This window comes from Corvus brachyrhynchos, unplaced genomic scaffold (genome assembly GCF_000691975.1).
Source record: "Corvus brachyrhynchos isolate BGI_N302 unplaced genomic scaffold, ASM69197v1 scaffold87, whole genome shotgun sequence".
In the NCBI taxonomy this organism is placed as follows: Eukaryota; Metazoa; Chordata; class Aves; order Passeriformes; family Corvidae; genus Corvus; species Corvus brachyrhynchos.
In genome coordinates, this window is record NW_008239767.1 from 5,459,342 (window position 1) to 5,484,345 (window position 25,004).

General features: G+C 44.1%; 1 protein-coding gene across 6 annotated transcripts in view; it reads right to left on the bottom strand.

The window, feature by feature from the left end:
- Window positions 1-25,004, bottom strand: part of BACH2 (BTB domain and CNC homolog 2) — a 145,281-nt gene that overhangs the window by 15,261 nt on the left and 105,016 nt on the right. For all 6 annotated transcript variants that reach the window (XM_017742853.1, XM_017742857.1, XM_008640268.2 and 3 more), the window contains one exon: window positions 4,389-5,933. In XM_017742853.1, the coding sequence (XP_017598342.1) occupies window positions 4,389-5,933 (1,545 nt within the window). The remainder of the gene's footprint in view (window positions 1-4,388; window positions 5,934-25,004) is intronic.

Here is a 25,004-nt window from a genome sequence, read left to right on the forward strand (position 1 = left end):
ATCCAGAAATTCTTTGCTACCAGTATGGAGACCATTCCTACTGAAGAGAGGAAAGAAAACAAAACTCCCATGAAGTTTATCTTACAAGACTGATGTTTGACAAACCCCATTTAAACAGACATTGAGAAACAATTCCCAGTGCTCTGCTGATGCCATCCTAGTCAGGAGAACATCTACCAGAAAATGATCTGGAGACCAATTTTTCTCACTTTCAAATTTGCAAACCTAGTAAAATCAGGAATGCTGGGGTGACTGCTCATCAAATTCTGGGGAGGTATCACATACCACAGCAAATTAAACCCTTCACATGTATTTTTCTTGGTTGCCCTTCTTTCCATGTAACATTCTTCACTGGGTAGGAATATTAAGCAGTGAAGCAGACTCAGATGAGGTAACTCAGCACAGTTCCAGTAGATTCCTGGTGGAGCAACATTGGTTTACTCTTTTCTGGGGCTCTGACTTGCAGTATTTTGCTAAGCACCAGCAGATGAACAGAGAAAGGGTGGCTGCCTGTCACTTAACATGGAGGGGTTTTGACTCTTGCTGAAGGTTATTTACCAACAATATCCTCAAAGGTCTAATTGCATTAGATTTGCTTTTGTGAAAATTTCCTTTGAAAAGTGACTCACTAACCCAGGCGGGAAATTCTTTTGAAATATGGATGAAAAGACATTGAATGCAATTCTCTAGATAGTTCTTGGAAAACTCCACCTCTTACCTCCTCTTGCCCTTGTTTATTTTTTTCCTCAGAAAACTCACTTATCAGATTAGACTGAGCTGAGATTTCTTTTTAACTGGTTTAGTAGTACAATATTTTTTACAAATTTTCTATCAGAAAATTAAGTACTCTTAAGTACTTGATGAAGAAAAAGAATACCAAGAAAAGTAGGTAGTGCAGAAGTTTCTGTTCCTAAGTAGGTTAACAGATTGACAGACTACTTCCTTCTCAACAATTCATTATTTCAGGGCTTATTGTTTTGTTGTTGCTATTTTAAGCAGGATTGTCAGAACCTGCCTGTAAGCACTGAGCTTTAAGTCTTCTCTCTAGTATTATATCTCAGTAATTGATTTTTCACAACCTGTGGAGGCCTGAGAGAGCTGAGTGAAAAGAGCAACACAAACTATTAAATATTTCTGTGAAGTCCCAATAGCTCAAGGAACAGCCCTGTTCCTGCAAGTCTGTACCATGGGTACACCCCACACTGCACTTGCTGCCTCTATCAGGAAGCCTTAACAAAGGGAGATTGCAGAAGAGTCTTGGTGGCTCCAGGAAGGGAAGCAATAGGCAAGCACATCCTGGAGAGGATTTACCAGTGGTGTTACAAGGACTGCCACCTCCTCTGACAATTGTGACTGCCATCTGCACCCCCAATAAGACAGAGGCTCGTCACAAGGTGGGGTCACCTTCACCCACATGACATCATGCTGAGCCCTAGCACCCCATTTCTGGCACCAAACAACTTTGTCTATGTGCTCCTGAATGGCATCTGACTGTGGGAAAGCAGAATGCCTGAAAAAAGCAGAGAGAAGCCTTTTACCTAGTTCTCACACAATCAATACATCAGCAAATGATGGTTTGTGACATTAATTCTGGCAGCGACAGCACTCTGGGAGCCAAATTAAGACCAACTAGGTCCAAATTCCAGGGGAACTGAGCAGCCCTGTGAGATAACTGATGGTCAGAGTCCACCAGGCTTATTCCCATCAGGCCATCCCACCCCGATGGAAGCTGACCTGCAGCAGAAGAACCTGCATGGCCACTCTCCAGAAGGGCAAGCATGTCACCCCAGATATCTTATCAGGTGCTTTTTGAATAGAAGCCCAGAAAACACTGTGTGTTCTGATATGGAGGGGGAAAGGGACCCCATCTGTGAAGTCATCGGGACAGGAAGGGCAAAGCAACAATTTCAAGAATGGAGAAAGATTCCCATGCAGCTTGCAGAGAGGTGAAGAGCAGAAAGCTGTCCATTTCAGACAGCTGTGAGTCTCTCCTGCTGTTTTCATCACAGCCAAACTGCTAAAAGTAGGTAGAGCAAGTTATACAAGAACTTCCTGCTGCTGTTACATATTTTCTGGTGTCTGGTTTAAGATACCCTTTACTGAGGTTTCCACAGCAGCAGATCTTGCAGGATTGCAGGATACACACCCCAAGTCACTGTGTAAATACAGTATTGTTTAATGAGGCTGCAGTCTGTTCTTGTATTGGTAACAACCTTCAAAAGATCATTTTTGAGACAAAATCTCTACCAAAGTACTGGTGTGATCTGTTTACCCTTGGCTTGTTCAGGATAGTGCAGTGCAACCTCATGGAGCATTAATTCCTCACCACATTTTTAATGCCTAGCAGTCCTAATCAAAATGCCCTGGGTATAAAAAAAAAAAAAAAAAAAAAAAAAAAAAAAAAAAAAAAAAAAAAAAAAAAAGCCTTATCAGCAGTCCCAGGGAGAAAACTTGCTCAGCACAGTTCAGAAAATCTTCCCCAGAGGAAACCAGCAGCAAAACCAGGAGTGGCGCAAACCTCTCCTAGCACTGTCTCAGAGCCAGATGTCTGCCTGCCAGCAGCACACCCAGACGGCCTCCTGTAGCTGCCTGTTTGCTCCTTCTGTGTCCCCCCTCTCATCCATGGTCTCCTGCACATATTCACATACCTTTTTTCTGGGAAACCACCACCAGTCCCCTATAACCCTCTAATTTCACTCTTCCAGGCTCATTTCTGCTGCAGCATATCTCCGCACAATTAGGTAATTATGACAGCTAATTAATTATCAAACCTCAAAAGACTCACCTCTGCCCTCTGTGCTGCCTCATGCTGAGCAAGCAGCACACATGGGTGGAGATGGATGGTCCCTGGTCCCTGATGCCCTCTGCCCCTCGTAAAAGCAGGACTTCACTGAGAACCCAGCTGTGGCCAAACTGAGCTGCTGCAGAGCTTCCCAAATGAGATCTCCTGCACAGTATCCCAGGCAGCCTCCCAAAGAGACTCCTCTCCCTTCTGCATTGTCCCCTGCTTACGACATGGGGATGAAGAAGAACTGTCCTCTCAGAATCACTGGTCCAGTGTTACCAGGGTTTAGGACACCAGAGGCTCCCCAGGCTCTTCAGCCCTTCCTTAAAGCTAAGCAGCTAATTAAAGGAAGCACCCACATCCGTCGGAAAAAAGAAAGCCTGGAATGTAGCTGGAATAAAGACTGAGGGATAGAATTAAGTTCAGTCTTTTCATCCCTACTCCATAACTAAGCCCACATGGCTCTGAACTGGGTGCTCTGAGAATATGAACCCCCCAAAGCTGCACTCGTTTCTCCCCACACTGAAGCACAAGCTCTCAGTGGAGTTTTTCAGCATTACTAGAGGAACCTGATATGTGATTTCACCCAGATGTTCTCTAGGTCATGCAGTTTCCTAATGAAACCCTGTGAATCAACAATAAACAGCCCAGCCACTTTCTGGGCTCCACAAAACGTCTCCTTGATTTAAGTCTGCCCTCTCACTAGTGACTTCACACAGACAGTTTATTTGGTTATGGTTAGCCAGTTATCACTGCAGCATCTTCAGCTGGCCCATCTCTAGCTTTAAAGAGGGCCCCTCTTTCTCCTGCCTCTCCTGGCAGAATGATATGGAAATTGACAGCTTGCTTTTCAGCCCCAGATCATTCTGTTGTCCTTCCCTGAACAGTCCTGGAAATTAAAGGATAACTTCTCTCTGAAACCATTTGTGCCATGGCTGCTAGAGCTCACCACCAAACCAAATGTCACAGGCCGGGAACATGATCTCAAGCTGTCACATAATAGAGGCAAAACCCAGTACCTGAACATTCAACACGCACACACACACACACACACACACACGGGAAGATGACTTGAATGCCATTCCCACAGCACAGGGTGGCCAGCTATGCAATTGTTTAAGTAATTTTACACCTCTGCTGGCAACATGCAGCATTGGCTCTTCGAGTAGGCTGCCCAACCCTCCGTGTCAGGAAAGGCACAGCTTGAGGGTGCTCCAACACACCCGCAGCAATAACGAGTGGAGCAGGAACCACCTCAGCAAATTAAGAATAAGGAGCAGTGCTTTGTGCCACGGAAGTAGGTGAGGGAGGGAGGAAGACAGAACATTGCTTGGAGACTTCTAAGCACATCAATGCACTCTCATCATTCAGCAGTTTGCTATTTTCCCATACCCAAATTTTTACAAGTGCAGAACATCTCAGAGGTCAAGCAGACCTATAAGTCAACCATGTGCACTCAGCTGATGAGGGAACAACCAGAAGTTACTCTTTGCCTTTATAAACAAAGAAAGTGCTGGGAAAATGCAAAGTCATTTGAGAGAATCAAGGAGTGATTAATTGGGTCATAACAACTGTGATATATGTACTTATCTTAAATCCCTACCTCATGCCCTCTGTCTTGCACAGGACATGATTCACTGTCTGCTTCTGAGAATGACCCAGACTCATCGCTGGAGTTTGTTCCATAGGATGGCTCACATTTAATCTGGGCTCGGACTGGGTTGTACAATCCATCCCCTACCACGCCGGGCTCCTGGTGCTCGGGCGCCAGGAATCGAGGGCCTTGGGAACAAGGGGAAGAGGAGAGCTCACAAAGACGCAGACTGCAGGGAGAGCCGCCGCTGCCATCCTCTGCGTACGAGTAGGAAGAGCATGAGCTGGAGGTCCTGGTTCTGGTTTCCAGAGGAGGAGAGCGAGGGCAAACTTTAATTGGCACTGGACAGCTGGTGTTCGGCCGCATCCTTCCCGGCAAGTGATCAGCTGTCAGTCCGCTGTGCGAATAGGTCTGAGAGCTGGGGAGAGACTGGCTGCCACCAGCCCACAGACCCTTTGGCACAGTCTCAGTGAGGTCTTTGTCCAAGCTGCTCACACCAGAATATGAATGCACTGAAGTGTTTACTTGGTCACAAGCATTTGAAGAGAATATAACACTCCTCCTGTCCAGTTCCCCTTCTTGCTTACAGAGAGTTTCAAAGCCGGGCCCCCTGAGTGGTGATCCCACTGTGAAGCTGGAAGCATCCTTCTGCATGGCATGGGACTGTCCATAGTTCCCTGTGAAAGGGACATAATCAGTTTTGTGGTCACCCTGAGTTGTCCCTTTTTCAAAAGGGCATGCTGGACTCCTGCCAAAGTGCTGTTGGGAAGTGCTGGGGAAGCCAACCAAATCTATGCTTTTTGTTCTGTTGAAGAAAGACCGCAAGCAAGAAGGAGAAGACCCACTTTTTGGCCTGTCAACACAAGTGGGGCTTGGCTGTTTCCTGTCCATTTCAACATCCCCTTCTTTATCCCTGATGTCAGGTTCATCTCCAGACAGGCAAAGTGTGATGCTTTCTTCATCGTTCTCTTCATTCTGAGGCTCACTTTTTATCTGCCCCATAGCAAGTCCTGATTTGAGGCCATTTCCAGAGCTCTCTTCGCTGAATGTGCTTGCAAAACCTGAGGTACTGATGTGTGATGTGTTGTAGACATTCTTGGTACAAGCAAGCTGGTATTTCTTGTATCTGGGGTACCGTGTTACTGCATCTTTATCCAAATTGTCCTTGCTATCTCTCAGCATGTCAGAGTCAGGCAGCATCCCTTCGCCTTTTTCTGCTCCAGCAACAGTGGTTTCAAAATTGAAGGGCTCTTGGTGCATCCTCTCCCTTGGGCAAGATATTTTTGACGTCTCCGATTCCATCGTCTCCTCCTCATCCCCATCGGAGTTCTCCTCATCGTGCATGCGCTGACAGGTGGTATCTTTCTTGCACAGAAACAGGCCATCTTCGTTGTTCAGCAGTTGTGTCTGAAGGAAGCTGAAGCAGGAGTCCTCCAGGTTGTGCATGCGCAGGAATTCAGCGCAGTGGATGACCTCCTGGATGTTTTCTCTGCTGAGTAACAGCTTAGCAGTGTAGGCGAACTGTAACAATGGACCAAATCCCCTGACAGTGACCTGCAAAAAGAGAGAGGGAAATTGCCAGCATTACCATCAGCTCTTGCTATCATCCCAAGTCCTTCATCATGTGGTTAGATAAACTAACAGATCTGGCATTCAGAAATAAATGCTGCTCAACACCAGCTGTTCTTCTGTCACTCCAGCAATGATGCTACATCCAGCAACTAGCACTGCTCCCTTTATGTTGCTCCTGTACATCACGGCACAGGTTGAACAGAGCACTATTTTTCCCATGTATCTTGAGGACCTATGAACTAAGTCTCTGCCCTAATAAAAGACTGACAAAACCAGCCTGGTGTGGACACTGCTAAGTCTTACGTGGATCTCATTTTAACTGTGCTACAGCACCCTACCATGAAAGCACCAGTTAAATTTTGATTCTTCTGCCCTGATGGAAAATCCAATGAACAGTGGTTTCAATCTTAAGACATCACTTAAATCCAAAAAGTGTTTTGGGAAGGAAACACTTAGTCTTACAGCAAAATTCAACAGAAAGCATCTTTCTGCCTCTTTCGAAAGCAAACCATTTCCTTTTTTTCTTCTCAAATTTTTTTGCAAGCCATTGCTGAATACATAATAGGTAAGTACTGACTGCATAGCTTTCCTCCATCCCATGGAGATTATTCTCCTCATACTGTTCCTGATTTTAGTGAGCCTGAGGTACAGCTAACAGAAAATAAATTAATATTTATAGTTCAAATGATAGAAATTATGCTGAGTCCCACCTCAGTACTTAATTTTCCACTGTTTTCTTTGTAGAAAGAGTAAAAACTATTTCCAGGAGAGTGATCTCCAGTCAGCTGTTCCAGGTCTGAGTTATGCACTGCTACTCATCTTGTTTTCTTACCATACCATCTATGTTTTACATTAATATGCCATATATTTAAAAACACACACTTTCCCCCCCTCCCCATTTTTTCAGTGGTATCTTTACATACAGCTATTAAATAAGCTGCCACATGGTAAACTAAAGATATTGTCTGTCTTTGACAAAAATGCACTGCCACTAACTTCCGTTAAAATTTTTTCTCCCAATGGGCATGAAACAAGGGGATTGGAAAAACTCTACTCTTCATAAAGCAGCAAGAGGCTGCTTCAGAACCAGAACTCAGCAACAAGGATTAAGGTTTCTGCACAAGAAAATTCAGTGGTTTGGCCACAAGGTTGAGATTTGGAAGACCACAACTCAATTTCCCATTGCACCAACCATCTACTACATGACCCTGCTAAGTCACTTCAGTGTCAATTCACTGAGATGCTTTCTTGGCTTTCTTGCAAGTAGCACTCATTTATCCGAGTTCCCTGTGCTTTGCTTACCAGAGAAAGGCCTCTAGATGGGATTCAGCATGCCAACACCTGCATGCCTGTGTGAGGTTGGGATGCACAGCCTGCAACCTCCTTCTGGATGCAGAGGTCTCTGGCAGGCATCCCCAGCTCAGTTTCTTCTTTTAAAACAAACAGGAAGAGGAAGCACTGCTGTCTCCTTTTTTTGCAAAATGGCCTAAACACTAGCAAGTAGGAGACCAGGTCCCTTCCCCGGGCTGTGGGGACTGAAACTCCCATTTCCCAGCTCCTCAGAAGGGTGTATCTGGGATGGCATGGGATACACTCAAGGTGAGTAGCTTTTTACTATTCTTCCAATTGAATTAATGCCACCGAGCAAAGAAGCTGCTCAAGAGGCTGGTGAGCCATGAGGCCACAAATTTGCGATGGTCTAATTCGTGACTAGTGTGTATCTGAGTGAATAATTTGGTTCATCTCAATGAAAAGCCTATAAATCCCTATACTGCCTCAGGAACAGTGGTGGAGTTCCCAGATTTTTATAGAAAATCCTGACTTCCAGAAACAAGCCTTTGTTATTCATAGATCTGTACTTATGATGGCGGATTATGAAGACACCACAAGTGGTGCAGATTTTGATGGGGAGAAAAATATTTTAAAACACCTCTAAAATTGCTCCCAATAGCTATTCCATCCATAACATTACTCTCTATCTGCTATTTTAAGAAGCAGTGCATTTTCATGCACATACTTACACACTTGCACGTTCCTGTTTTACAATACGCCTCTGGTACAGAACTGCCAAGATTTACAGCTGGCTATTAAACCAATCTCTGCTTTATCTGTGTTACACTTTCTGCCTATTTGTTAGATTATCAGCTCACTAAAGGCCTATCTGCATTTTATCTATGCAGCATGATTAACAAAATTGCTCGGGAACTTAATGAGCTACTCGCAGGCTGATGGTAAGATCTTCAGTGTGGGGGCTTACATATTGCCGCATATCTTGTAAGCTCGGCAGCAGCATAGGTCTGCAGGGGCTCTGGAGCACAAACCCAGCCCTCCTGGCAGTGGTGTCACTTGGCCACTAGGTGGAATGGCTGGAAAGCAAATTAAAATAATTTCCTGTGCTGGGCCAGGGTTTCACCTGCCTGCCTGCCACCCCAGCGCAGGCACTCTGCACAGCCTCGGGCTGACTCATACAACCCCACAGCAAGGCTGTCTCCCACGCTGACACAGGCTTTTGCTCCAGGTAAATCACCACGATAACAAACAGCAGCAAGGCAGCTGTTGGAGCTGCTCTGCGCTGGATGTATCGGAAGCAGAGCCTGAGACTGTGCCGCGGGCTCCCCACGATGCCCAGCAGATGCCTCACGTGAAGGACAATGAAAACACCGAGCAAATGTGTGCCTTGACTTCCTTAGGAGATATTACCCAGTGACACAACCTTCACTCTCACAATCTTCAGATCCAAAGGGAGAAAGTTTCTTTTCAAGCACCCGGCGCTTGTCATTGCCCTCAGGCAGAAATCTCTCAAGTGCCAATTCTTGAAACTGCACAAACAATAACTTTGGAAACAAACGGGTGCAAAGCTTGTTGCCAAGTGTGAAAGCCAGCGCAAGCTCTGCAGCCTGAAGCTGTCTAAATATTGATTCGGCTCCCGTGGCAGGTTCCCTGCCTCGGCCCCACCAGTTTTGGGACTGCTTGCATCTGATGTATTCTGGCAGGAAGGCTGCAATAGAGCCGCTGGAGCGTGACTATGAACACCGCACACTGGGAAAGAAAAGGCTTTGAAGCTGCATGTACTACCACCACACAGGCATTTCTCTAGGAACAGATAAGGACAGTCTTTTAAAATTATTTAATCTGACTGATGCATCCCAGTGAAAAAAGTTAGTGAAAACAAGTTGATCTACGTTTGCAGAAGGAAAGAGGTAATTTCTCTGATATAACAGTCTTCATTTACATGCGACAGAGACTTTTGTTGGATGTGTAAAACCCATGCCAGCAACAATCCCAGGGGTTTTTTTCCCCTATTGAAAGTAAGATGTCCAAAAGTTGTTTGCTTTAAAACCTTATTTTCTGTCTAACTGATGTTTAAGCAGGCAGGTCAGTTTGTGGGAGCCTCCACTGGGCACCCTGTCCAAGCTCATATGCCAAGTCACTGTCTTTCAATCCTTTACCTTATTCCAATTTCTACCCATCTCTATTGTCACCCAGGGTTTTTTTTCCCATATTGAAAGTAAGATGTCCAAAAGTTGTTTGCTTTAAAACCTTATTTTCTGTCTAACTGATGTTTAAGCAGGCAGGTCAGTTTGTGGGAGCCTCCACTGGGCACCCTGTCCAAGCTCATATGCCAAGTCACTGTCTTTCAATCCTTTACCTTATTCCAATTTCTACCCATCTCTATTGTCTAAATGGAATTGACTGGCTACTAGAAAACTGGGCAGAGAAAACGTAAAGCATACATATAAAACAATGCCCCCACAGAGAGAAAAGCAAAGCAAAGATCACAGCTTCTTGGAGGTATGATTTCTTTCCCTTATGTTTCAAGGCAGGGTAGGAGAGGACTTCTTCTGTGTTCTTGGAGCATGCCAAACAGTCCACCAAGACTAAGCATAAAGCACTTTATTTGTCTTGCTTCTGTCCCCAGCTGGTCTTGTAGGCATTAAAACCCGTCTAGTGCACAGAGAGCACAGGTACTGCAGCCCTACCTAAGGAACCTGGCACACCTCCTTGCTCTACAGCAATCCGAGACCAAGTCCATGCGCAGCTTCTGCCTCTGCTATGCTGCCATAGGTACACCGTGCTCAGTGTGCAGTAGGGAGGTCTGTGTCAATTCAGCTTTGTGGTGATAACAAGCCTGACCACTGCTAAGGTGAGAGAAAACAACTCCTGCCCTTTATCTCCTTGTCTTTCAGACTGAGCTAGCTGAGCTGGGGGATTTGTGTTTTGTATGGCCATGCCCTTGTGAGTTTGTGATATTGAGGAACAGGCTGGAAACAATGCAATGATATGATCACCATCAAGAGATGTTAATCAGCATTAGCCATATTGAATTTACCAGCAAAATACAGACAGCAGCCCTGCAGAAAATAAGCACGCAAAGTCTATTTTAGTTCAGTTCGAGATTGCTTTTCTCCTTACAGACTCCCGGGGAGTGCAATGCTCTGGTTAGTCCTAATTGATTTAAGTGACCAGACTTCCACTACTTCCTTTGGGAGATCATTGCCAGACTCTACTTAAAACCTCCTTGTGAGGAAATATTTCCCTTATTTTCCTCCATCATCTCTCATTATATTTCCTTGATGCATTCCGGGTAATGTTTTTTCCTTTTGGAGAAATAGTTGTATTGTTTTTAGACTCTCTGCCTTCCCTTTTTGGTTGGTCATTACCGAAAAACTGGCTAATTCAAGGAAAAGAATATTGATCACTGTCGGATGGGAGAATAAAAAGCTGAGAAGACAGTCAGCAATAAATGCTAGTAAAGGAGGCAGCATTACAGATGCAAACAGAGCATGTTTAGCAAAGCATTCTTCTAGTTCTGTACTATTCTAAAATTAGGAGGAGGGTTAGCTCGCTTCCACATTGGGAACAGCATCTTTTTGTAAGGGACTTCTAGGTCAGAAATTCTATTTTAAATGTAGCTGTACACACACAGGCACCGTGGGAGACACAGTACCGTGGGTGAACTCCCTCTGGCTCCCCACTGTATCCGTGTCCTCGGTGAGGGCTGATCAGGCATGCCATGGAGGCCTCTGTGCTGTTCTGAACACACTGGATGTGGCCTCGGAGCACACGCAGAGGGCTGACATTTCTGCCAATGGGCCGGACTCACTGTGCGCCGCAGAGTTCATCAGTGCACGCTCATTAGTGAGCTGCCCAGACTTCCAGATGTCTCAAAATCCCAGACAAATAGACAAAATCCTCCAATTCTGCACAGACAGTATTTCTTATGGGGGGTGGGAGGGAAGGTTATTTCCAAAGGAAACACGGATGTCTGGTAACCCTGCTTGGAATGGCATCTGTATGAAAAGCTGCATCTGGAGCAGGGAAAGTCAACTCCTGCAAAATGCCAGCAAAGTCTGACTACAATTTAAAGAGGGGAAGAGTGACTAAGGGCAAAAAAAGATCACTGTAAACATGTAGGAATGTAAAACTTGGCAAGGCAATATCTAAAATGGAGCAAGGGAATGTTTACAGTAATCTGATGCAAACTAACATCAAGAACAGAGAAGAACTGTCTAGTTTGCTATGGGACGCTATTGGCATTTGCAGTGAGAAGAAATTAAAATGTAGGGATTTTTTTCCTGACTCTTAACCTAACAGTCAATTCAGAGCGATCTTGGAAGGCTTTCCAGGGAAGATGATGGATACTTTATGTCTGAGTAGTGCAAAGGAAAACTAACAAAGCACAACCTTGTTCTGGAGAGCTGGGCTCTGGGCTTTAATTTAGTAGACTTTTCCAGGGCTAATTTCCGTGCTAATGAGGGCACAGTGCCAATGATCTGCTAGAAAAGAGCAATAAAGTTCAACAGCAAATGTACACGCAATTGTTCCTTTCCAAATAAAGCATACCTGGGGCACATGCAAAGAACAAGCTCATTGGTGGTGGTGTGAGAGGGCAGAACCCTCTCCTCCCCTCCAGGGATATAACAAAATCTGCAGCACATTAGTTGCTAAATCCTACTGAATTGGGGGTAATTTAGGTGGTGAGACCTTCAGACCCACTGAGAATGCACAAGTCCTGACAGAGCAGCGCAGGCACACGTTATTATCTTTACACATTTGAGTAGACTTCTTAAAACTCAGTAGGAGCACTGATAGGTTTGTTGTGAAGCACTCAAGCTGCTTGTAGGTTAATGGTTTATATTTTTAGTATTTTGGTTTTCAGGTTAAATTCATCATCAGGCACCTAAGAACAGTTAGAAACCCCTCATCTCTAATTTCCAATCATGGATTCAATTAAACCATTTTGTGGGGAAGGAAGAAAGAAAAATTGAATCAAACCTCACATGCTGAATATCAAATCTCTTAAAACAACTGGGTAGAAACATAGCAGAAATGTAACTGTTTCTTGCAGAACTCCAAATGAATCAGTTATTCGCACACTGTTTCATAGCAGGTCTACTGTGGCACCCCCTTTACTGGCCCTTTCAGCATTGCTACTGTAGTCTAAAGGCACGTGTAGAGCCTTTTAAATCCATCTCAGCCCTGACGTTGTCTAATATGCCCAAGCATGTAGCCAACAAACTACCAACTTCTCTCTCAGCCAGCATGTTCCCAGCACTACAAGTTATATAATCAAACACATGCTAGAAAAATAAGAGATAAGATTAGTGACAGTTAACTGCTGCTATTTTTTTTCCACAGCCTGAAGAAGGTCTCTGGGATTAAATATTAACTCTAATCTTATTTGCTAAAATTAGCACACGGTGTATTCTTTTTCTTCTACAGCCAATTGCAAGTATAGCACAAGAGTTTTTTTCAGAGTGTAATCTGATAACCAAAATCAGTTGCCAAAGCTGTTATTCCATTAAGAATTAAGAGACTTCCTGGTTATTTACTTGGTTATTTTTACCTGGGATGGTGAAGCCTGGCTTTTTCCTAGCTTGGGCTTACTTGGTTTTGGAAAACTCTCTGAAAGATTTAAGTATATTACTAGGCTCAAACAGGTCAGTCACATGTGCAAAACCAACAGTGTTAAGACATCACAGTTTGTTCCTATATATGCACACAGGCAGGAATTGTTTTGAAACCCTGATCCTTTTACATAAGGTGGGAACATGCAGGATGCAGGAAAAAATCAGAAGAGATGATAAACAGCAGAGTACTTTTGTAAGGCAATGCTACATCAATATTTTACTGTATTTCCCCTCTTTGATTTAACAGCATTTAAATGTTCTCTCACCAACAGCTTATAGATGTATTTCCTTTGTTTGCTCATAAGGCTAAAGTGAGTGATCACGCTTTAAAAATTCCACTTGGGTGAGAAGCATCAGATGCTGGTATTTGTATTATGTAAGCTTTTAAACAACAAAGGAATGTACAAGTTGCTGATAGAGAAGACCAACAAAGAGAGGACTTTGTTTTCACCCTAAAAACACTTTTAAAATTAAGTGGATACCCTGCCAGCCCTAGTTTAACATCCTGCCTCTTCTGGTAGTGCATACAAATTTAGTGCAGGAGAGTAACCTGAAGTCCAAGTGGCAGTGTGGCCTCTCTCACATGGCATCACGTTGCAGGGGTGGGAGGCCACCACACCATCACCACGCATTCCCTGGGCATGAACCAGGGGAACAGAGAAACTGGACACACAGGTTCTTTCTTTAGGAGGCCCATTACCTAATCATTAATTTCAAAAGTCCCCCTGGAAAAATTGCCATCTGCAAAGCCACACCCTGAGTGGTCTAAGGGTATCCTGGTATCTTTCCAGCGCATCTTCCACAACAGCCTCTTGAGGCTGTCAGACTGAGAGCTTCAAGAAGATGCTTACCTGCCCTTAGTGGTGCTTTTACAGAATATGTCACACTGGAAGTGCTTGTCCAGCTTTCGGTTTTGTGCTTTCAAAAGATAAAACCCTATGAGTGCCCCCCTCAGCCTTCCCCCCTGAAATCCCAGCTGCTGGCCAGACAACAAATTTACACTAGAAGCCCTGATTGCCTGTGTGAGTGTAGAGGGAAACCAAGTGACTTCTCATTTTCCTCTCTCTGGCATAATGAACACGTCCAGGGGCACCACGAGCACTTCAAAGAGCCTCCTCCCTCAGCACCCAAAAGGGCTGCAGAGACCAATATCCCTTAGTGCCCACAGAGCATTCCAATGTGGCAGGTGTGACTGCAGGAGGTGAGCCGGGGAGGAAGGAGAAGTCATTCATGCTAGACTCGCCTCGAGGATGGGAAGCAATAATTGCAAACTGTGTCCAGTGCTCCGTGAGAAGTGCGTCAGCGCTGATGGCGGGGCAAGTGGCTTGGAATTGATTGCCAAGGGCAAAGATGGTGTAAACAGCCGCTGGATCGATGACCATGTTATCGGTTATGTCAGCGTTCGGCCGCACGTGATTCATGGGTGGAGCGTGAGAGTTGAGGCACCCACATACTTGGGCTTGTCTGAATCAAATTCACCGTGGCAATGGCCCCAGCTTTGAAGTATTCTCAAAACCCCAAGGCCTTAAGCCTGGGGCCAATAATGTCAGAGGAACCAAAGGGGAAGAGAGAATCAGAACATATTTAAGAAATTAAAAAAATAAACTAGAGTGTAATAGAAGTAAAAATAGTCTCTGATCCAAATGCAATGCTTATTTTAATCCACAACTTCTAGTTTTATTTCCTCTCAGAGTTACTGAAGCCAAATTGAAATTCTTTCAACCTTTCAAAAGTGAGACTGGTTTCAAATCAAAGCAAAGAATTTAGTTTTGGAAATTATGACAGTATCCCTGCACATTTTCAGCACCTCTGAAAATTCTGAGGGGAAAGTAATTTTCTGAATTTGCCACACCTTTCAGAAAATACACTGTTTATTGAGAAGGAAGGTAGAAATCATCAGGCACAAGCCTCAATACTTTGCTGCAGACACATCTCAGTGCAGGAAACAGCAGGCGTCTTACCAAACATCGAGGAATACACTTGGAAAACTGAAAGGTTATGGGACTGGAAGATGCAGTGCTCTTCCATAGCAGGGATGCACTGCCTGCATCACATCTGCTCGGAACACTGGTCACTGCCAGATGCACCCACTGGGGAGCCCTAGGTTTTACCATTCACAGCAGTCTTCTGAGCAGAAGGGGACATTTGCCCGCATGGCTGCTCCTCTGGGCCACAGGGAAGCTCTGCCATGAGAAGCTGGGCAGCTAAGGGAGGCAGGTCTGTGCTTCACCTCCCTCTGCCACCTCACAGCAGCACAACACCTTCAGCAAAACAGCTCTTGGACTGGAGGGGGAAACCTCTTAAACTCCTGCAAGCAAACCTGCCACATGATAACTGTCAGAGTCCTTATTTTAAAATCTCACTTAGTAACCTGTTTTGAAGTCAAATACAATTTTGTTATTTTTTCCTAACTAATTCTGTGGCTTGGGGTATGTTGTTGATGTCAGAAGATGTCTGGAACATAACAAGAACACAGAAAATTCCAAGTTATGGCCAAGAGAATACTTGCAGGCAAGCCTAGGTGAAAAGGCTTTAGGAGAAGAACTTGGAGGCTGCTAAGGTGAGACTCTGGGTGAAGGTGTTAAAAAGAAAATTAGAGATGAGGATGTTTCAAACAACCGTTTCTCTAAAGGGACAACATGGCCACAACATTACTCAATCAACAAAGAGCATGTAAAGAAGTGGCACTAATTAGCAGTTTAAACACTCACTCATGAACTGGAAGATACAGAAAAGGGAGACATGGCTGTGATATCTGTCTGTTTCAAATACTTTTGTTTTTTCCAGTGCTACATGCATCTTAAGAAACCTAGAACACAGTAACAAAGGATGACACAAGAAGGTGGCTCAGCAGAAATGCTGCCTTCTCTCCCTGGGTGCATGTGCAAGCCATGCTGAAACCAGTGGGGAAGAAACAAGCAGAAATGAACAGATTTTAACTGAAAAGAATCATCAGAATTAAAGTACAACTCTAATTTAAAATTAAAATTAGTTCCACATTTTTGCAAAAGGAAAATTAAACTGACCCCAAGATTAAAAAAGAAAAAAAAAAAAAAAAAAAGAGAAAGTGTTAGCAGTAAGGAGGGGTGAGGAAGGAGTGGGAAAGCTTTCACAGAATATAAATTGTGAGAGAAGAGTCTGTAAAAGATCTGTTTAGGTGCATATCATGAGCCAAAGTGGTAGAAAAAGAGAAAACAAAAGCAGTTTAAGAACTTTTAGAATGAGGAAAGAATCTCTAAAAGCCTCCAAATTACATTAGGAAATATCAAAATAGGCAGAAAATGAAGATGCATGTAGAAATTTGCTAATTCAGAAGGTGCTTAGAGGAGTGGCTCAGAGTTTCTGAAGCTGTAATTAATACACAAGTAAACACAACAACACTGAAAAATTACCAAGATTTGTAAACTTACCAATACTCCTCTTTCCCAGGCATAGCAGAATGTATTTATTTATGCACACGAACTATGTAATAGTGTATTAAATACACAGTGCATTAAATACACTGTAATTACTTTATAAAAACAAGGAGTACTTCACAGCAAGCCACCTCACTACAAGCCCTACTATTATACTCCATGCAGTGTAGGAGAGGAAGAAGCACGCTCTGTCAGATATGATTTAAAAAACCACAAGGTTGCACTCTGAGGAAGAGCACTAAATCAGAAGACAAAGGAGCTAGAGGAGAAGCAGGCTCAGGAGACCGGGCTGGGTAACATCCGAAGCAGCTCGCGGATGCTCTGCCATGGTTTCCACGGGGCTGACAACACCCGTGCTTCTGGCACTGCCTGTCACCATGTGCTGGCATGGCACAGCAGATAAAATCACTGGCATCCTTACACTGGGGCAGCAGACAGTGCTGCCCAGCAAATACCATAACGCTTCAAATCCAGAGATGCTCTTGCTGGGCTGTGGATGGAAATGAATGTAAAAGGCTTTACTATTGCAATTCATGAGGTAACCAAGCAATTACAACTATTAACTGGTAGGCTGAAACCCTGTAAAAGTGACCCAGCTTCCTACAAGCACCTGATTTTTTAAAACAAAACCCTGCCAAATTCTGCATTCGTTCCAGTTTTCCTTCTCCTGCCCTGCCTTGCCATTTAATTTCCGGTATTCAGATGTGCAATTTTTCTGCCATCACCTTGTTTTTGTTCTTGCATGGCTACAACAGATCTGAGGATTATGGTGGCTTTTGTTCCACTGCTTGGTGTTCACATTTCATCAATGACATCTGCTCAGCTCAGCAATGCAGGTTTGCAAGGAGAACCAGCCACTGCTGAGCTGGCAAAGTTGGTTCCCTCCCATCCTCCACAAGGAGCAGTTAACTCTTCTCTCGGTGGCCGCAAAGGTTAACTAGGCTCTGTAAATCCCACCAGAAAAAATCATAGGCATTTGCCTTTTTGCTGAGATTTCATGTCTGCTATGAGCAAAAGGTAAATGGCTCTTTTAGTCCCTAAAGAGTGCAGGCTTAGCAGGAGTTACCCATAGTAAAGAGGTCAAAGGCAGGGAAAGATGGGAAGGTTGGGCAACAGCATCCCAGTGCAGCCACAACCTTGTGTCCAGCTCTAGGCTGTTCCTAAGGACAGGACTTTCCCCTTTCTGCTTCATACATGATATTTTTAAGATCTACCCAGAAACTGAGGGGTAGAAAATGCCATCTACCCTAGAAGCCCCAGAAAGACTCTTCACACAGAAAAATTATGGCATTTCCAGCATGACTTCCTCAGAGGGTGGAAGGTGGGACTTTACAGCTATTTGTGTGTGTGTGTGTGTGTGACTACATATGCTCACGTGCACCCACGCATGCTAGTGTGAGAAAGAGACTAGATAACGTGAATGTGTGTGAAAGGGATTGAATTAGCCCCATCTGCTCTGAAAAGATCGTTTTTTCCTTGGATTTCTATTACCATCGTATCATTGCCACACTGGAGTGATTCTAAAAGGCTACAGCTCTGGCAGCCAGCATCATTACAGCTGCTCAGATTATTAACAGCATAAATAAACTCTCAGAGACACTACTAAGAAAATATTAACTACAATTATCACTGTCTGATAAAATAATGAACAGCAAAGTGTTACTCTGCTGCCTCAGTCACCAGCGTGTATTTATGTGTGCTGTGAGCAACAAAAACCAGTTTATGTGCATACTGAAGCACTCTGGAATTGGTTCTTGCTATTTTATTTTATTTTACTTGTATTTTTCTAAAGATCAAGCAGCACAGGCTGAAGCTCTGTATTTGCAGGATTCGGTGTACCCCGCCTCCTTTCCCGCTGTATATAATCCCATTAATTCCAAGTGAACAGAAAGCCATGCCTGTAGCCATGCACACGCCTGTTGGAGGAGGGACATGGGCAGCGTGCAAGCTACCAGCAGCAACTCTAAAACCTCTTGATGGATTTTTACTCTTGGGCCTCGCCCTTTTTTTCCCTAGATGAGGAGCAAGGGCCCACACGACGTCAATGCTGTGTTTGGTGCATAGATACTCCTCACCTTCATCTTTTCCACTGGCCTGCACCACTTTGGCTTTGTGAGCTTGTTTTTCCTCCCATTCCTCAGTAATACTCTTGAGTCCTGTTCTTTCTTGAGTGCACTGGGGAGATTTGGCTTGGTTTCTAATTAATAGAAATTATTAATTCCCTGCAAGCACTGGGGAAAAAAGTTTTTAATCACATAGAGAGAAGGGCATGGGAGCAGGAGCCTCTTGCCCCATGTCCCTAGGCTGGCCTCCAGCCCCAGCGCCCAAGCAACACCCTCCTTAGCAGTCATCTCATCTTCTTCACTGTCTGTTGTTTGTTGGAGCTCACCAAAAAGAGGAGAAAGAAGCTACTTGGTCCTGAAACCAGTCACTGTGGGGCAGACAGGGTGCTGAAGCTCCAGCCTGGGCAGATGGTTCTCATGGCCCCAGGGCAGGAGAGGCTGCCCTCCTCTGAGTGGGATCCTGTGGGTCAGTGACCACCCTGCCCTCCGACAGCTTCCATGTCTTCCCAGGAAGGAAGGGTGATGGTGGCAGGGTGACACAGGAATAACAGGCATGTTACTGAGCTGAACACGCACACTGGGACCTTTCTGCCTGAGCATGTGAGGCCAGGCCAGGGTGAGAGCTTCTGTCAGACTCCTGGGAAAAGGGCCACCTCCCTGCCTGGTGTGAAGGAAAATTAGGAAGATGATGGAGAGGGCAGCTGCAACTAAATACAGCTAGAAAGGAAGGCAAAACCGCTATGCTGGGTGAGAGAAAAGGGAAGGGGGAATTTTCTAAAACAGCTTCCCTCAATCTAAGACAAAAAAATCATGCACTGTACCTTTAGTGTTTTTATCCCACTGCCCTTTTTAATAATTTCTGCAGCATCTCACACTCCTTGCCTGCTCTCTTTTTCTCCTCTGCAAGCCTTTTGTTCCACCAACCCCCACTCCAGTGCTTACTGCCAGCTTCCAGCAGCCACGGCGGGACCACCTTTTCATTTGTGCACCCCGGCGCTTTCCCTGCCTGCATTGCCACGACAGTGACAGATGAAGAAAAGTGGGGTGCAGAGGCAGGAGGAAACATCATCTTCGAGTGTCTCTCTGCCAGCTGTGAGGGAAGGACAGCAAGGAGGAGGTGGCCTTCTCCCTTCATAGAAATCACTGTGAGAATGAACCTTTGCTCCTGGGAGGGGAAGAGTCGAGCCACAGCCCTCCTCACTATTTTCCCTCCAGCATCCTCCCTCTCTTCCTTCTCAGCAATCAGCCTCTTCTGGCCACCAAAGCAGGTTAGCTGTGGCTTGCCCTGAATAAGTGACCTACATTAATTTTTCCTCTGTAATTAAAGTAGTCTTCTGTGAAACAATTTATAAGAACTCTGGGAAAGAAAACAGTGTATTGTTCCATACACATTTTCAAAGACAAATTTGTTCTCTTCAAATGAACTTTGTCCCCCAAAAAGCCTCTATGGAAGGTAAAACACAGAGAATGGTAAAGGATTCGCTGAAGAAGAACTGAAGTTCATTTTAAATCAGTGTACCATGTACAAATGCTGTCTTACAAATAGGATTATTTAACTTAAACCTTAGATCTGTCAAGTTCCATTACTTCAAATGGAGCCTGTCATTTCTTGACTTCATTATAAATCAGGATTATATTACAATTTATGTTAGGTAAAGTCTCTGCTTCCATAGGAGACGGTGAAAAAAAAAAAAAATTACACAGCAGTCAGTAAATAGAGCAAAGTCACTGCACTGTTCTTGAAAGGCAAAAAGTCATCTTGCTAAATGAGGGTCTGAGCTGTCCTGTACGAAGACTGTTCCTAATAAATAAAAGACCTCTGGGAAAAGTGCTGAGCATACGCTGGATCTATTTTCAGCTTGCATCAGCAGCTGCTGCCCCTGGGATCGCATCCTTGCTCATACCCTACACCATATGTAATCACTCCAGTGCTGCAACCAGTAAGATAATGAAAGAGCATGGCATAAATCTATACTTGAGTGGAATGCTAAATGAGAAAAATAATACAAAAAAGGGGGAAATAAACCACATTTTCAAGTCATTAGGAAGAAAGACTTTGACATATGAAGTGTTGCAACCATTAATAGCACTTATCATATAGAGTGGAGACAAAGAGACAAATTAATCAAACTGACAGAACTGGGACATTTTATGCTAATGCAGGCTCCTGGGTTTTCGTTTGTATTCCTCTGTGTCTGGAAAACTGATACCATTACAGGGCAGGAAATTGCATGAATAACATGCAACAGATCATAAAAATTCGCACACCAAGTGCAGAAACACTGCCAAAAGCACTGTAAAAACAAGGCTAGAGACCTCAACAGAGGAGCTCCCAACAGCTAATGAATGCAAATAAGTATAGGAATATTTCCCATCCATGCATAACAATGAGACATAGGCTGTGACTCCAGAGTCTCCAATAGTGTAGGTAAAATAAATCCTGGAGAGCAAACATGCAGATAGCTGGGGGGAACTGCTGGCCAAGCCAGGGTCTGAATGTGTTTGCAGTATTGCAGCCAGCAGTTTAAAGCCACCAGGGAACTGGCACAGCCAAGTGTCGCCTCCGTCTGAAAGTACTGCTATGTTAGATTTAATTTACTGTTTCAGGTACAAGAGAGAGGGAAGGAGGATGTAAGAGGAAATAAAACAGAGTCACAAAACAGCACATAATCACACAAACCAAAAATCCCCCTGCCCCTGTGCAAATGCACTGCACACTGTAAAACCCTCACAGATAAAGACATTTAAAACATTAGTTTAGGAAATACAGAATGTGCTTGCTGTCCAAAGCCACAGCCATGTTGTAAGAGGCAGGAAATAGAAAGAACTACAGGAATGCTGGGCAGGGCATGGTGCAATGCAGGATCTTGCCAAGCTTCCTTCATTTGCTGTAGAGGCTTCCCAGGGACCTTTAAAAACCCCTGGCAAAGCAGAGCACTGCTGAAGTGCAGAGAACTCCTCAGCCATATAAACTCCAAAGGACAAATGCTTTCACTTGATGGGCAACCATGGCATTTCTCATGGCTGTTCTCTAAAAAACTGATGTTTCCCCCTTGTACGGTAGCTACCGCACAAACCTAAAGCAAGGAACAACTCTGGGGGGTAAAAGGAGTAAAGCTGATACCTTTTGGAGCTGAGTCATTTCCAGCACTGCTTTCACCTTCCCCAGAATAGAATGATATGCAGCTGACAGGATTGAGCAAGAGCATTTATGTGCCAGTACTATGTGCATAAAGAGGGTGTGGAAATGCCAGCCTGTCCAGGGGTTGCTGCTTTCCCAAGTCCTTCCCACATTTGGTGCTGGAGAACCCCATGTTCAGAGGTGGCAGGGTAGCAGCTGGTTCACCTCAGCAGGGATGGGCATGGGGAGCACACAATACAGAGCCCAGCTCTCCATCACTCTCCAGCAGATCATTGTGGTGGATTTACAGAGTTTTAGCCATGTGAACAGGTTTATCCTCAAAACTCCTTCTGTTCCTTTGGTCACTACTAGAGCCCCAACAGGGTACTCAGCATTGTACCAAAAAAAGGGCACGCACACACCAAAGCAAGCTAGTCCAAAAGCTCCCTGAGGACAATGACAGAGTGACCTTTGTTTTAGCAGGAGAAATCAGAAACAGGCATTCATCTTGTAAATACACACCCATCTGACAGATGGACAAGGGCTGCAATCTGCAAATGGAATTACTTTCTCCCTTAAATGTAAAAAAAAAATGATAGCACAGACAACTAATTACAGAAAGGCCTCATGAAAACCTTGGCTTTAAGAAAACAGTAGCATTGGAAGGAAAACAGTTTGGTCAAATTGTTATAACCATTTATATTTCTTCTGCTTTTTACAATAGCAAAGACACCTTTGAAGTCTCCTGAGGACATATATGACACTGACCTTTTCTTTTCTTTTACCCATAATCAGAGCAGTTTGGGAAAAGAAAAGCCTAGATATGAGTAAAACATCCATTCCTGAAAGAGAATATTTAGAGAGGTCTTTATTACCACCTTATCATTCAACCAAGGGGTTGAAAGCACAGTGACAAGAAACAACCATAAATTCTCACAGCCTTTTAGCTAAGCAATTCCTCTGCAGAAAAGCAGTTCTAAAATCAAACTGTAACTTGGTCCAGTAATTCAGATTAAAGCCATATCTGAGAACTAAGATGAGTGCAAGAGCAGATGATGCAAACAGTCTGGTTCTCCAAGGCTGGGATTGACTTGAAACCCCCTGAAGAGCAGTTTATGTGTGCAGTGCCTGTCTGCCCTACAGAGATGCTTGCAGAGGTCCAGTGCAGCTCCTGCTAGGATCACCATACCTGAATAACACCAGCTAAAGACAAAGGCCAGAAACACGATCAAACGTTTGTCTTTAACGATTTACCTGCATAGGCCCTCTCAACTGAGTTTTCCAATTGGATAGTTCATGCATAATAGTGAAATAAAACCTGAATAAAAGGGAATAAAAGGGAAGGATTAGGCTCACATTTGAAAAGGAAGCAAAACTAAACCAAGTCTGAGGTAGCCCTTACTGGGTGGTCTTCTCAGTCCTCCAACTGCAAGATACATTGAAGACAAGGAAAGAAGTAAAGGAGCTAGTGATTTAAAGGCTTCTGCCACTACTGAAAGCAATTCTTTCTGCTTTTTGAATGCTATGATGACTTTGTAAATGTGAACAAGTTTCTTTGTAGAATGCCCAGTGCCTATATATGCCAGGGACATCTCTTCATTCTTCACTTCCTTGGACAATGGTATAGATATTATGTGACCTCAATGGCTACTGCTTATATAAATGGAGCAAAAATGACAAGGGTAGATGGCTCTTACAAAAGTCAGGCAACTCTCCATTTTTTGTGCCTTGCATTTGACAAATCAATTCTGACATTTAAAACATACCCATTAAAACGTGGTTTGATGTGTTCAGTCTCCTGAAAACTAGCAAATTCAAGGGATAGACAGAAACTGCTTGATTTGGCTTTATGTCCAAACAAAAGTGCCATATGCAGAAAGCCATCCATGGTACAACAAGAAAATCTGCAGTCAGACAAAAATAAGGTTAAAAGATAGTTGAATTCAACAGGCAGATGGAATGGCTGCAGACCTATCTACCTCAAGTCCAGCTTCCCCTTCCAGAAACAGAAATGAGCACTAGTCCTCTACGAGATCAGACGGGAAGTTGTCAGGTTTTGTGTCTCCACAGCTTTTTCCTGTCTTGAAAGGTTACTGGCTCCAACATCATCCTTTGAAGGAAACAGGAAACAACTCAAACCTTTTCTGTTTTTACTTGACCAGGAATCCTCTGACAGGCAAATTTTCTCTGAAGGCTGCCTGTGTATCTGGGGAGAGAGGTGGCTAGGCATGCTGTGTGGTCAGAGATGGAAAGATGTTTTGCTTTCAGAGTTGTTTAAGACTTGTTTCTTACTAGCTGCAGGCCCTTGAAACAGAGAACCACAGGTCTGAATTTCAAAGGTAAGCGAAAACCCAAGACACTTCTCAGATGCAAAAGTTTTCTTTACACAGTCAGAAATGTACTCTCAGCCTCCTAGATGACAGTCTCACAAAAATCCAGGACCACTTCATCAAAAATATTTTTTCCAGAAACTAAGAACTGTACTGGTAAAGTTTGCACGGACAATCCTTTTTTCTTTTTATCTACTTTCTACACCTTGAAACATCAACACAAACTGCATTCCCATCCATTCTGGAAACATAAAGTAAGAGGTATATGCAGAGATGAGGAAATTTGGTCCTATTACAATTCAAAGCAAGCAAATTTCAAGCAGAGTATTACCATGTGTTTGAAGTACAATACAATGGATGCCCACATGTCTTCGAACTATTATCCCTGTTCAGGTCCCTTTCTGGGCCAATTTATTTATTTAGATGGTCTCCTTTCTCTTTTACTACCCTCATAAACCCACCTCAGCCCTGGCTTTGGGAAGCACATCTAACACTGCAGGAACAGAAGGAAGCACTGAGAACACAACAGTGCCCATGAATCCATCCTGGCTCACACTTGCCAGATCTCTCTGCTATCCTTACAGTAAGTCTGTACACTTCCATTTCTCTGAAGTGTTGCTCTGAAATGATGAGCAGCTGCTGCAGGGAATGATGTGGACCAGGTGCAATATATACTCAACTAAATATGGTTCCTTCAACACTAAGAGAAAGATGCCTTGTTTTTGATGTCCTGAAAACCTACAGCTCCCATTTGCCAAGAATGATTAGCTCTTTTTGGAAGAGATTAAGTCTTGCTAGGAACCTGCTCACCTATTGTTTGGGATATATGGAATGGTCTGCAACTGCTGTGACTTAAGCAAAATTTCCTAATTAAGTATCCCCAAAGTGTCCCTGGTGAGGGACAAGAAGCCTGTAGCAATTCACAGGCTCTTTCTGATCTGCTCCACGCCTCCAAGTCTACTTTCTTCTTGGATGTGGTAATTTCAGCAGTTGTTGTCAATGGCAGTGCACAGGACCTCAGGAGTGATGCAAGAGGAACAGGCAGAGGACACAGAGCAGAGCCCATCTGTCACCCAGGACCAGTCACCCAGGTAAGGTGAGCAGCTCCATCCTATCCTGATCATCCTGAGAAATGCTGCAGCTAGTCCAACAAGATCCTCAATGCCTTGTACAGAGGGAAGGAAATGAAACTGAAGCTCTGGGTCAGGTGTG